Genomic DNA, 13,171 nt, shown 5'->3' on the forward strand with positions numbered 1-13,171 from the left:
CTTTCCATCATGAGGAGGGAAAAAGGTGCTGACTGCAGGGCAGTGTGTGCGGGTTTCCTATACGTTTTGTCAGACTCTGCTGCCTTCTCCACCTTTGTCTGTGCTCTTTGCGGTCCAATATGCAGGGCATGCATCAGGGTGACGCTTGGACAGGAAGGTAGGAGAGGTGAGGCTGTAGATGCTCCTGACATCGGGTCTGTGTGCAGCACGAGCCTTGGTCCCTGGGCAATGTCTCCAGACCTGAGCTGTGTCTGCTGTGCCCATGGAGCCAGAGGGGGATTTTTGTGCGAAGCTCCGCAAACTTTCCAATAAACAAGACAGTAGGTAGTCCAAGGAAGTTTTCCAGCTGGGATCGGCTGCTTCAGCTCCGGCGATGAAGCGAAACTCTGCCGCTTAGCGTACAAACCATCTCCCTGCTTTCCCTGCTTGTTTACTGCCTGGAGCACCCATGACATCAGCCGGAGTAGTAAAGCAGAAATGCTTTACTACCTGGTTTCTGGTTCTGACATTCCCATGGCAACCTCCTCCCCAATTTAGTCACAGTTTAGTGGTGTACAAGTAGGATTTGTTCAAAAAGGAATAAAGCTTGCAGTATGAAAAAGACACTTCCCCATGTGTTCCTGATGGCCGGTAAATAAGGATTGAAGCACCAGGTGAATACGAGCTCTTTATTGGATTTGGCAGGGTGCGCGCTTCCCGAGGTGAGACTGCTTAATGGCGCAAGAAATATAAAATAAAGGAAATTAAAAGAATAACATACAACAGCTGTGATCAGCTACATTTTAAATATTATGCAGCAACAGAAGAACCGGGCTGCAGCTAGAGAAGACCTGATGACAAAACGGAATGTGATTGTAAGATAGGCAAGATGATAAATTAAAACCGGTGTGAAGCAGGAGAGGGCTCGGGAGTGACCGCCCTGTATGTGAGCAGAAGTTTGTGCCTTGTTTCCAGCCACACTGCCCAACATTGCTCTCTTGCTGCCTGTTCTCCCCAGGAACACCATGTCCTTCTGCTGCGACCCCCGTTTTATGTCCCACAGGAGCCATTTGAGAATGGTGAACAGAAGGGGGTTGGAGTAATATGGCACAGGCTGGCTCAGAGTTGTAAAAAGGCTCGTTGAACGCAGCAGCTCTGTGTTGATTTTCTCTTGGTTTCCCAAGATAATGAGAGCCGGTGGTAATTTTGGACTCTGTTGGCGAGCTGCTGACAGATCTGACAGAAGGATGAGGGATTTGGAGAAGCGCTGAGGTCTGGAGCAGGAGGCGGAGAGGGGGACGGGGAGGTGAGAAGGCAGGGACCGAATGGGATGGAGCAGGAGGATGGAGGTGAGGACCATCCAGGAGAGGAGAGGGAAGGGGAAAGAGGGCCGAGTGCATGCGGGGAGCAAAATTTCCCATCTCCCTGCTCGAGTTTTGTTTGCAAAGGGAAACCCCAGAGCATCTTGCTGCTGCCACCCTCCCTTCGTCCCAGCTCAACTGAGGAGCGGCACCTCCCTGCCACTGGGAGCTGAAAGGGTCTGGGAACGGTTCAGTCTGTAAAACTGAGCTCTCAAAAGTTAGGGAAACCCAAGGATGAACGTGTGGGTGTAACAAGTTCAGCCTCACTGAGCACACACCGTGAAACACGTCAGGCTGTGCGACGCTGCTCACGCTTGGGTGATTAGAGGGACCCAGGCAGCCCAGGGACTTGTACCCGAAGTACCTGGTTAACCTGACGGACGAGCTGCTCGAGAGCAGGAGATGAAAGAGGAGAGACTGTGCAGGACTGCCAGGGAGCAAAGCAGGAAACCTTCCTTCCTCCGCAGCCCCTTTGGGGCTGAGCCATGAGTTCTGTCTGCAGGAGGGGAGTGGGAGCACGAAGCCGGATCATGGGCTGACCCCCCCCGAGGATGCTCTGCTCCCGCAGTGGCTGGCAGGTCATGGTGGCCGTGTGAGCCTTGCGCAGCACAGGCAGCTGCAGATTTTTTTTTTTTTTGGGGGGGGGGGTATTTCTCACTTTTAGCCATCAGCTGCACAGCCCCTGTGAGGATGTCTGCTCTGGCAAGGGCAAAGCAAGACCAGGGAGGTGCCAGCTGCTTCGCGGGGGCAGCCCGTCTCCTCTCCCTGCAAATGCTCTAGCTCTTACCATCTTGTGTGTTGGTGCTTGCTAATTCAGGTCTATAAAAGCAACTGAGAGTCTCACGTGGGGTGTGCAGGCACAGGGATGGCTCAAACAGCTGCATCTTTTGACTTGCCTTGGGAAGAAAGGTCAAGAAGGAAGGAGTTACCCTTTATTAGTGCTAATATCACCTCAAGCACCTTCACAGCGGTGTTCAGTAATGTGGCAGGTACAAATAGGACTCAGTAGCTCATTTCTTTGGTACGTGGAAGTTTGGGGTTGCATGTGATGCAGCACCCACATGGCCCTCAGACGTGTATCATCACCGCAGCCATCGGGGCTGCCCAAGTCCCCGCTCAGCCCAGGGCGGCTGCTGCGGGACCCAGTTTGGGGCCAGTGGTGAGGGATGCCCCATCCTGCCCTGGCAAGGCAGACAGAGAGCAGCCGCCCTTTTGCTCCGGAGCACAAGGCTGCAGGGAGTCTGCAGGTGCTGAAAGCATGGCAGGAACAGTAAAAAAGCAGATTTTGAAGGCTATAGGGCATTACTAGGGGCTGCTGCCCATCCTGTGCTGCTCCCTCCCCCAGGTTCCTGCACCATGAGCGCGGCCGAGGATGCCGAGTGGCTGCGGTGGGTGACAAAGCAGTTCGGGAGCATCGTGGGGGAGGACAAAGAAATCAACTTGGAAGAGTTCAAAACCGCTCTCCAAGTGAAGGAGGTGAATGCTCCTGGGGGGGTGGGGAGCTGGGGCGTTGGGTCCTTTCCTCCAGGCAGCACTAGCAGCCCGACACCGAACTGTGTTCTCTTACTGTATTTGGAGAAAATTAAGCTTAAAAATAGAATTGCATGGTGTTGTGTGAGAAGAGGGAGAGAGAAACCTACCAGTACTCTGCAGCAAGCAGGAGTGGAAACCACCGATTAACCATTGGCAATGCAAAATCGATTGGCTATCCACAGCCTGTCTTTGAACATGCTTGGCTATTCCCAGTGAATATTCCCTCCCAGCTGCCTCCTGCCCCATCCCATCCCGTGTCCCCAGGGCTCCCTCCTTTCCCTGGGCAGCCCCCTCTGGCTGCAATGCCAATACAAAAAGCAGCCTTTGTTCCTCCCTCCTGTTTTCAGGCTTTCCCCACCACTTTCAGCTTTTGCCAGGCGATTCCCATTGCTGGCTGTGAGAGCTTTGTTTGTAGCATCAGGTTTCGGTCAGTGGAGAGCATCCCACTGCCGTGTGAGAGCATTTGTCCTCCTCCCTGCAGTCCTTCTTCGCCGAGAGGTTCTTCACGCTGTTTGATGCAGACGGGAGCGGGACCATTAGTTTGGAGGAGCTGCTGAAAGCCCTGAGCCTGCTCATACACGGGAATGAGATGGACAAGCTGAGATTCCTTTTCCAGGTTTACGATGTGGATGGTAAGATGATGAAAAATAGATTCATTTGTCTTTTTTTGAACAAAGTTGCCATTTGCAAGGCAGCACGGCTCTCCTCTGAGCATCCAAGTGCGGGCATCGCCACTCAGCTTCAGTGCTGGTGTCACGTCCCCTCTTAGGTTAAGCACAGCTGGGTAATAGCGTAGGAGGGTCTTCGCTGTTGGATCTTCATCAAAGGTAAGCAGTGTTAGCTGCCTTCGTCCCATGATGAAAGCATCAAAAATCCATCTGAAAGCCAGCAATTAAATCAGCCACGTGTCAGGATTTCCCACGATTCGCTTTCACCCTTGGCTGCAAAGAGAAGCAGTCTCTGCTCCGCTCAAATATCAACTCTCAATCCCATTGATATTTATGAATCCCAGCACGCTCTCTTCTTCCTCCATTGGCTGGGAAAGCTGGAAATAACAAAAGCAAAGCTGTTCTTGAGCTGCTTTTCCTGCTCTGACCTGCTTGGGCATAAAATGCTGGCCAAAGAACTGAGAGCCGAGCCTCTTGCCTATCTGGTTTGCTCTCATGCCTTGCTGCCAGATAAGCGTGTCTGCATCGCTTTGCTAGCACCGAGCTCTGCCAGCCAAATGACAACATGGCTGCTGCAGGTAAACTGCCAATTAGGTCACTTTTTTTTTTAAATGCATGAGTTCGCTGATTTATGAGCAATGGTACGGTCCTGCTCTGGCCAGGCACAGTTTCCTCCCAAAGATCCCGCGTGCAATTTCTGCATTAAAGGGAGGCAACTTCTGGATTAAAGGTGCAAGATGAAGGTAAAACCATGGGGTTGTCAGGGTGCTGTGGCATATCGAGGTCCCTGCTCTGACCTGCGCAGGTAGTGGCTCCATCGACCCAGACGAGCTGCGCGTGGTGCTGGGCTGGTGCCTGCGGGAGAGCGCGATAGCCCTGCCTGAGGAGCGGCTGGGAGACCTCACCTTAGCCCTCTTCGAGGCTGCTGACAAGGACCACAGCGGCTCCATCACTCTTGAGGAGCTCAGGGAGGAGCTGGAGGGTTTCCCAGAGGTCCTGGAGAACCTGACCATCAGGTAGCTGCGTCGGTCGGTGGGTCCCTCTGGCAGCTCCGCGGGGCTGTGGTTTCCCTTGCAAGCACCTTTTTCCTCCTGCATGGAGGAAAAAGCATAGGATTTATGTTCTCATTAAGGCTATCATGGGGTGCCCAGACCACGAGGTGCTTGGGCCAGCACTCGAGCAACTCAAGTGCCTTATGGTGCCAAGCCGGATGCAGGGCTTGGATGCAGGGATGGGTGCAGGGATGATGCCACGCTGGGTGCAGGGCTTGGGTGCAGAACTGGGTGCCAGCCTGGGTGCAGTACTGCCCCAGCTTCCCCCTTTCTTTGGGCAAGGAGCAATCCAATGCCTTTGCTCCCAGTGCAGCGAGCTGGCTGAAGCCCCCGCCGTCCGCAGAGAGGAGCTGCCGGCCGCGCTACCTGACCCGGGCATACTGGCACAACCACCGCAGCAAACTCGCCTTCCTGGGGGGCTACGCTGGCCTCAACCTCCTGCTCTTCACCCTGGCCGCCCTGCGGCATGTTGGCCTTGGCAGGTGGCTGGCGGTGGCCCGGGGCTGCGGGCAGTGCCTGAACTTCAACTGTGCCTTCCTTGCAGTGAGTGCGGGGTCCCAGGAGGGATGCAAAGCTCGTGGGGTGCATGGGGTGATGGTTACCTGGGCTATTTACAGTCACATCTGTACTGGGACCTTATCCCTGTGCCAGGGGCTCTTTGGAGGGCAGTAATTAGAGCCTGTGGGCTTTTGCAGCTGTGGGACTAGGCTGTCTGCTCTAAATAATTATATATAAATAATGGGTTAGGGAGGTTGTGAGCTCTCTGAGACAGGGGCGCTCATGGCAGCCTGCAGATAGGTCCTTGATTTCTGTCTCTGGGTGCTCTCCAGTCTGACACCCTGTATCAGAGGGGAGCTGGCTCTGGAGCCCCAGGGGACCAGCCCCTGGCTGATGCCCCCAACATCTCCAATTGCCCCCCAACATCTCCAGTTGCCCCCCAACATCTCCAATTGTCCCTCTCCCTCTTCCGGAGGTGCTGATGCTGCGGAGGTGTCTGACCTGGCTTCGAGCTACCCCCATCGCCAATGTTTTGCCGCTAGACCAGCACGTTGTTTTCCACCAGCTCGTGGGGTATGTGGTGCTGATCCTGGCAGCCGTTCACACGGGTGCCCACATCGCCAACTTCAGTAAGTAGCAGCTCCCGGGCAGGGGAGGCCCTTCGGCTGCTGTGGTTTTGTCTCGGGCAACACCTCCTCTAACGCGCCCCATTAATCCTGCGGTGGGTTCCCCTGCTGCTAAAGGGGAAAATGCCCCTTGGTGGAGGAGGCATCACCCACACTGCATGGATGAAAAGCAGCAGGGGTCTGCACTGAGCCCCAAGGGGAGATGCTTTTGTCCTGGGGGGGTGTGCAGATGTCCCAGGGAGGGGATGCACAAGTCCCAGGGGGGATGCACATATCCCGAGGGATGCCGGTGTCCCAGGGAGGGGCTGCATGTGTCCCCTGGGGGGATGCACATGCTCCACGGAGGGAATGCACGTGTCCTGGGGGATGCACATGTCCTGAGGGTGGGACACACATGTTCCGGGGGGATGCAGATGTCCCAGAGAGGGGCTGCTTGTGTCCCCGGGGAGGAAGAATGCACATGTCTTGGGGGGATGCACATGTCCCATGGGGGATGCACATGTCCTGGAGGGATGCAGATGTCCCAGGGAGGGGGATGCAAGGCCTGGAGAGGAGATGCACATGCCCAAGCGGGCGGCGAGGCCGCAGGCAGGGTGCAGGGAGCTGGAGGGCCCGTGCGGTGCCGCACAGTCTGTGTGCTGTCTGTTATCCCCCTCTAGTGGCTTCCCAGCCGGGCAGCGAGGGGCTCCCACTCTCCCCCACGCAGCTCCCGAGTGGGGCCTGTGCCCTGCATCCCACAGCCCTGCACCCCACACCCCCCCTTGCCCCACGGCGGGGTGCCAGGGCTGCACCCTTCCTCCGCTCAAGGGGATGAGCAGCCCCCCCGGGGAAGCACGTCTGCTGGCATCGCCCACCCTCCTGCAAAATGCCCCCCCTTGCAACAGCGCTGAGCCCAAGAACTGGCCCCGGAAAGGAGAAACGTTGCATTTTTCAAAACGTCTGGGCAAAGCACTTGAGCGCTTCTTAGTTAAAATAATTGGTAGCGGTTCGGTGAGCGCAGCAGAAATCTGGGTGCGCAGCTGGGGGGTGCTGCGGGTGACCAGCACCCTGTCCCGACCCGTGCGTGTGCCCAGGCAGGCTGGCGCGGCAGGACGGGCGCCATGCCCTCGCCGAGTACCTCTTGTCGGCACGGCCCGGCGTGGGGGGCCTGGGCGGCACGGCCTCGCAGACGGGGCTGGTTCTCCAGGGGCTGCTGGCCGCCATGCTCGCCTTCTCCAGCCCCTGCATCCGACGGAGCGGCCACTTCGAGGTGGGTCCCGCCGCGGCCCAGTGCGACCTGGAAAACCCCAATGCCGTGCCCAAAGCTGCTCCGTCTCGGGGAGCCGGGGGGACCGGGGCGAGGGTCTGGCGGGTGGGTGCCCATCCAGGTACTTCCCCATGGGTGGGGGAGAGCTCATGAGCCGGTGCGGTGCCCCTTGATACCGCCCTTGGACACCCCCCCGCTCCTGAGATTTGCAGTTTTGGGGTTTCTGTGCTTTTCTTCATCATTTGGGCTGCCTTTGCCTGCTGGGATGCCCCGGCACAGCCTCACCACAAAGCACCATTTGGCTCTACCGGCTTCAGTTCATGCTCAGCCCCCCTCGATGTCCCTTGCTCCCTGCCCACAGGTCTTCTACTGGACCCACCTCTCCTACATCTCTGTCTGGACCCTCCTCATCCTCCACGGCCCCCACTTCTGGAAATGGTTTGCTGTTCCCGGCTGCCTCTTCGTGCTGGAGAAGGTGGTCGGCTTGGTTTGGCGGCGTGCTGGGGGGCTGCGCATCGTGGAGGTCAACTTGCTGCCCTCCAAGGTCTGCACCCACAGGGGTCTCCATGCCCCTTCCCACCTCCCTCCTGATGCTCTCCTCTTCCGAGACCCAGAATAAAGCTGCTATGGTGCACAGAAATATCTTTAGTATTTGCAAAGCGTTTTGCAGTTTGGGGAAAAGCACTTTGTAAGTGACCATGCTGGTTATTCGACACAGGGGAAAAGGAGGGACAGCGGGACATGGGAGGGGGTGACGGCCCTGATGTGTTTGCACAGCAAGCTGGAAGGGGGATACTCTCCCGGCCATGTGTGGGAGGGACAGGGCGCAATGAATAGCTTATATGGAAAAGATGCGGGTTTGGGTTCCTTCGGGCTGTGCTGGTGAATGTTTGCAGCAAAAGGTGAAAGCAATTTTTTTTGTTTTCTAGCAATTTTTTTAAAGCTTAGAATTTTGTCTATTTTTCAAGTAAAAAAACCCTAAACCCATAGAACAACAAAAGACAAAATGAAAACTGCTTTGACTCTTAGTTTCTTCAGAAAAAATCTTGTTTGAGGCCAGCCCTAACTGAGATTTTTGTTTGATAGCAAAGTTGGGCAGTGAATAGGAGAACAAACCTCTTTCTCAGGTCAAAGCTGTAATTCCATCTCATGTCGGCCACTGTTTAAAATGGGAGGCACAAACTTGGGTGCTCGTGGGCTGCAGGGACACCAGCCCGGCAGGGACCAACCAGCATGACGTGCCTGCTGGATGGTCCCAGCTTTTCTGGTCTCCTTTACCTCCAGGTGACTCACCTTGTGATCAAGAGACCGCAGTTTTTCCACTACAAGCCCGGAGACTACATCTACCTCAACATCCCGGCCATCGCCACCTACGAGTGGCATCCCTTCACCATCAGCAGCGCTCCCGAGCAGCAAGGTGATCACTGATCCTTCACTCATTTTGCATTGCTGGGATGTTTTGCATCACTGGGACGATGTCTTGCATCACACAAGCCCCATCGGGGTGGCTGGATCCCCTCTGAGGGTCATGCAAGGAGGTGTCCATGCCCATGGAGCAGGGCAGTGTGTGTTTATGCCTCAACTCCCCTGTCTCCATCTCTGCCTGTACATAAGTGCTGTATAAAAACATGTGCTTGGGTTATTTCAAGCGAAGCGTGGGGACAGAATGGCACCCAAATGCCCTGCCTAGCCCCATGGGCGCCCGAGGTTTGGGATTTGGGCTTCACCCAGCTATTAGAGCAAACCTGATCCTCCGCTGCAAGCCTGGGGCTAATGTGAAGGACATCGGTGGGGACTGCTGCTGGGTCCCTAGGGCCAGAGGTGTACGGTACACAGCCTGTGGTGCTGGGGCTGCAGGGCAGTTCCTTATGTAGGATGCCCACCCACTGCTCCACTTCATCCTGCAGAGACCCTCTGGCTGCACATCAGGTCGCTGGGCCAGTGGACCAACAAGCTGTATGAATACTTCCAGCAGCCCGAATTGCCCAGCCTGGAGCCGAAACCGCTCAGCAGGAGCCTGAGGGAGAAGAGATGCCGACGCTGGGAGCAGGTTGGTGTGGATGGGGCTCGGCTTTCGGCAAACACAGAGGTTAGACCTTGAACTGCTGCTGGTTGGCAGCCGTTTGCGAGGTGGTGGCTTTGCCAAACTGAGGCCCCCCCACGATGTGCCTATGGGTTTCTCAAGCTGATGTCCTTGTCTGGCACATGCGCAGGGCTCTGCCGGACAGTCTGTCCCTGGCCAGTTCCAAAAAATCAAAGAAGTGAGGACAGGGCAGGGCTGGATGTGCTCTGCTAAGCTGTTCCCCCCCGGGGTCACCCCAGTTTTCAGCCACCCATGCAGCGCCAGGCTGGGTGCTGGGGGTACCTCTCGTGGTGCACATCCCCTGCAAGGTGCTTGTGCAGCCTTGAAAGATTTTGTGTCCCACCCCTCCACCTAGGCTGTATGACCCTGATAGATAGGGCATCAGATGCCCATGAGCATCGCAGCCAGTGATGCCTTGGCCTTTGGCTTCCAGGAAGGTCTCTGCAGTAGAACTGGCTCCGAGGGGGGGTCTGTGGCCACCGGCGGGGACAGAGCCGTTCAGCTGACATCATACAAAGCCACCGGCGCTGCTGCCCCAGGAGAGGAGGACCTGCCGGCGGAGGGGGTGAGCACCATCTCCCACCCTCACCCAGCGCCGCCGAGACCCCCACGCTCCCCGGTGGGCAGCGGCAGAGCCCCTGGTGCCTGCGGGGTGGGAGTGGGAGGGGTGTCTCTGCTCTCCTCAACGCAGCAGCGGCCAGAGGACTGACCTGGAGGAACAAGGGGAAGCATTGCTTCCATCCCAAATGGGCCAAAGCTCGTTAAAAGGTCTTTTCAAAAGAAACTTCTCGGATATCAATCACGGCAACGCCAGGATCCTGAGAGCCACCGTTAGCAGCTTTTATCCCCTGACATGAAAAGCTCTCGGGATATTGATTCTGTCTGGGCTGGAGGAGCAGTCCTGGCAGATAACGTACTTACATGCACTGGTTTTAATGAGTTTCTCTACCTGTCACCCTTACATTCTTATCTGTCCCTGGGTGAGCAGAGGTTCCCCACGCCTGCTCCCACCACCCAGGCCATCGCGGTCCTTGGAAACTTCTTACTCACCCCCTAACTTGTGTGGGGATTTGGATAATTGCCTTTTTAATCAATACTCAAACCGATTATGATCCAGATAATGTCATTAGGTGACAGGTTCCTGGCATTGGACGTTAGTGGGATGCAGCGCCGGGAATGTGGGCACTGCGCTGGGCTTGGCATGAGCAGCACCCTGGGTCTGACCAAGGGATGCGGCTGGAAACATGTGCAGTCTGGATAAACCCAGCTGGAAAAAAACCACCCCAAAACCAAACCCGGGGAACAAGCAGGTTTAGCATTAGCTGTCATGGAGGGGTTAGGGATGGGGAGGAGATGGTCACTGCTCTCTTTACCTTGCAGGTCTCCACTGGGCTGGGTGAGACCCATCGGTTCTGCAGCATCAAGGTGAGGGATGCCCCGGTCCTTCCCCAGCTCCAGTGAGCAGGGCTGCACTCAGCATCCCCAGGGGGGACCCACATGTGTGCCCAGTCACCCCACACATGTACCTGGCCACCTGATGCATGTGCCCCTGTGCACAGGGAGTCCCACCTAGGGCTGATGCAAACCCAGCACTGCCAGAGGGATTTGTGCTTCTGCCCACCCTCTCCTCCTCTTCCTTTGCTCCCATGAAACTCCCATAAAAGACCCCAAATTCTGCCTGGGCTCCATAAGCCTGCAATGCATCTTGCACACTAACCCTGCTCCTATCTGCAGCCTAAGAATTGTTTTAGCACCCATGGGCTGCTGGATCTCTCCCTATTTCTTGTCTCTCCTAGTGCTACATCGACGGCCCTTATGGGACCCCGACGCGGAGGATCTTCACCTCGGAACACGCTGTGCTCATTGGCGCAGGCATTGGCATCACCCCCTTTGCCTCCATTTTGCAGAGCATCATGTACAGGTTGGTGCCGTTGCAGCAGCTCAGGCTGCAGTCATGCCAGCAGACCCCCAATACGAGCTGTGACGTGGCTTTGGGAGGCACAAGACGTGATGTATGGCATGGTAGACCCGTCCTCTGACACTTCTCCTTGCGGGATGAGCACCATGGGGCAGCACCCATTGTGGCTCCTCCTCAATTCTAACCTTGGGACTCATAACACATGGCCATGAGACCCACGCGTGGGTCCTTCCTTGGTGTCAGGCTTCCCCCTGGGGAATTCTGCTGCATGAAACCCCCTGGCAGGAGGTTGGCCGTGGGCATGCACCAGAGCTGGTGAGGAATGGGTGCTCGGGGTCTCCCTGAAAAGGTCTGCTGGGGTCGGAGGGGTGCGGGCAGTGGGGCAGGCAGGGCTGTGTTTGCCCTTGCAGGTACCGCCGGCGAAAGCAGAGCTGCCCCAGCTGCCACTACTCGTGGTGCGAGGACCTGCGGGACGAGGAGATGACGCTCAGAAAGGTAGGAGCACGTGGAGGGCGATGCAGGACCAAGGTTTTCCCTGGGGATGGGGGCAGGAGGGCTGCAGACTCCTGGGGGTGGAGAGCCCACGAGCATCCCTTCCCGCTCCGGGAGGTCTGGGGTGGTGGGTGGCTGGATTTGGCCCCTGTGCTGCCTGCCTGCTTCGAAGCAGAGGCTGCTGTGTCCTTTCAGGTTGACTTCATCTGGATAAATCGGGACCAGAAGCACTTTGAGTGGTTTGTCAGCCTGCTAACCAAGCTGGAAATGGAGCAGGCTGAGCAGGAGCCGGGAGGTGAGTGGGAGGCAGAGGCCGGCCAGCACAGCCCCCTGACGCAGGGGTCCCCAGCCCCATGTTTGGCATCACCCCCATGAGAGCCCAGCCCAACCCAAGGGGGCACAGAGTGGGGCTGGACCCCCAGACTGCAGCCGGGCTCCCCTTGAATGCCCAGGGCGCTTTTTGGAGATGCACATGTACATGACGTCGGCCCTCAGCAAGAATGACATGAAGGCCATCGGGCTGCAGATGGCCCTGGACCTGCTGGCCGCCAAGGAGCAGAGGGACTCGATCACTGGGCTGCGGACCAGAACCCAGCCCGGCCGCCCCGACTGGAGCAAGGTGAGGGCTGGCTCTGCCCCACCACCAAAATCATGCTCATGCAAAGGGAACCATGCTCACCAGACCTGCTCTTTGGGGGGGAACACCACAGGAGAGCCCCGTTTCAGAGTGGAAGGATGCACTGGGATATCCAGACCCGGGGAAACCTCTCCCTCCCGTGGGAAAGCAAGTGCCATGGGAGCGTGGGGAGGCTGAGTTGTGCCGGGCAGCAGCTGCCAAAGCAGGCAGGGATCCGGCCAGGGCGGGACGGTGCTGTGCCACCACCTCCTCTTCTCCTTTTGCCTGTGCCCTAGGTGTTTGGGAAGGTGGCAGAGGAGAAGAAAGGAAAAGTGCAGGTCTTCTTCTGTGGCTCACCAGCACTTGCCAAAGTCATCAGGGCACACTGCGAGCGCTTTGGCTTCCAATTCTTCAAAGAAAACTTCTAACCAACAGTTCTTGCCTCCCTGCCTGCCCCTAAAGGCCTGAAGTGGGGTGATGGGCTCTGGTGGCTGGATCCTTCTGCACCATCCATGTTGGCTCCCGGCTACCTCTCAGTCAGAGCTGGGGAGGGTGGGATACAACAGGGAGGGGAAGGGGCTGAGCTGGGCTTCGGGGCTTTGGGGTGGAGGGTACAGGATCTTGGAGCCATTTGGGGTGTCCTGGAGCATCCATGCAGGGGTTTTGAGGAGGAAAGAACCAGTGTCCCAGAGCACTTTGGGATGTGGGGGATGGAGTCCTGGATCACCTTGCAGGGCTTTGGGATGGAGGGGATGAGGTCCTGCATCCCTTTGCAAGGCTTTGGGATGGAGGGGATGGGGTCCTACATCCCTTTGCGGGGCTTTGGATGGAGGGGATCGGGTCCTGCATCCCTTTTCAGGGCTTTGGGATGGAGGGGATGGGGTCCTGCATCCCTTTGTGGGGCTTTGGGATGGAGGGGATGGGGTCCTGCATCCCTTTTCAGGGCTTTGGGATGGAGGGGATGGGGTCCTGCATCCCTTTGCGGGGCTTTGGATGGAGGGGATGGGGTCCTGCATCCCTTTGCGGGGCTTTGGATGGAGGGGACGGGGTCCTGCATCCCTTTTCAGGGCTTTGGGATGGAGGGGATGGGGTCCTGCAT

General features: G+C 57.1%; 1 protein-coding gene across 2 annotated transcripts; it reads left to right on the forward strand.

Moving 5' to 3' along the window:
* The first annotated feature begins 2,696 nt into the window (after window positions 1–2,696).
* NOX5 (NADPH oxidase 5) lies at window positions 2,697–12,500 on the forward strand. Of its 2 annotated transcripts, none has more exons than XM_075043894.1 (15): window positions 2,697–2,816; window positions 3,355–3,598; window positions 4,347–4,557; window positions 4,902–5,136; window positions 5,567–5,720; window positions 6,791–6,966; window positions 7,325–7,507; window positions 8,248–8,380; window positions 8,871–9,013; window positions 10,427–10,471; window positions 10,843–10,967; window positions 11,375–11,459; window positions 11,652–11,751; window positions 11,909–12,075; window positions 12,369–12,500. In XM_075043894.1, the coding sequence occupies exons 1-15, from the start codon at window positions 2,697–2,699 to the stop codon at window positions 12,498–12,500; spliced, it is 2,253 nt and encodes a 750-aa protein (XP_074899995.1). The 2 variants fall into 2 exon arrangements, with proteins under 2 accessions (XP_074899995.1, XP_074899996.1); XM_075043895.1 differs by having other exon boundaries at window positions 3,355–3,505.
* Window positions 12,501–13,171: the final 671 nt, after the last annotated feature.

The sequence above is a fragment of the Buteo buteo genome, chromosome 13 (genome assembly GCF_964188355.1).
Source record: "Buteo buteo chromosome 13, bButBut1.hap1.1, whole genome shotgun sequence".
Lineage (NCBI taxonomy): Eukaryota > Metazoa > Chordata > Aves > Accipitriformes > Accipitridae > Buteo > Buteo buteo.

Bases quoted from the DNA above. Each gene is read 5' to 3' on its own strand.
- NOX5 (XM_075043894.1), top strand. From the start codon at position 2,697: ATGAGCGCGGCCGAGGATGCCGAGTGGCTGCGGTGGGTGACAAAGCAG. The intron at 9,014-10,426 runs GTTGGTGTGGAT...TTTACCTTGCAG, and splicing joins GATGCCGACGCTGGGAGCAG to GTCTCCACTGGGCTGGGTGA. The intron at 10,968-11,374 runs GTTGGTGCCGTT...TTGCCCTTGCAG, and splicing joins TTGCAGAGCATCATGTACAG to GTACCGCCGGCGAAAGCAGA.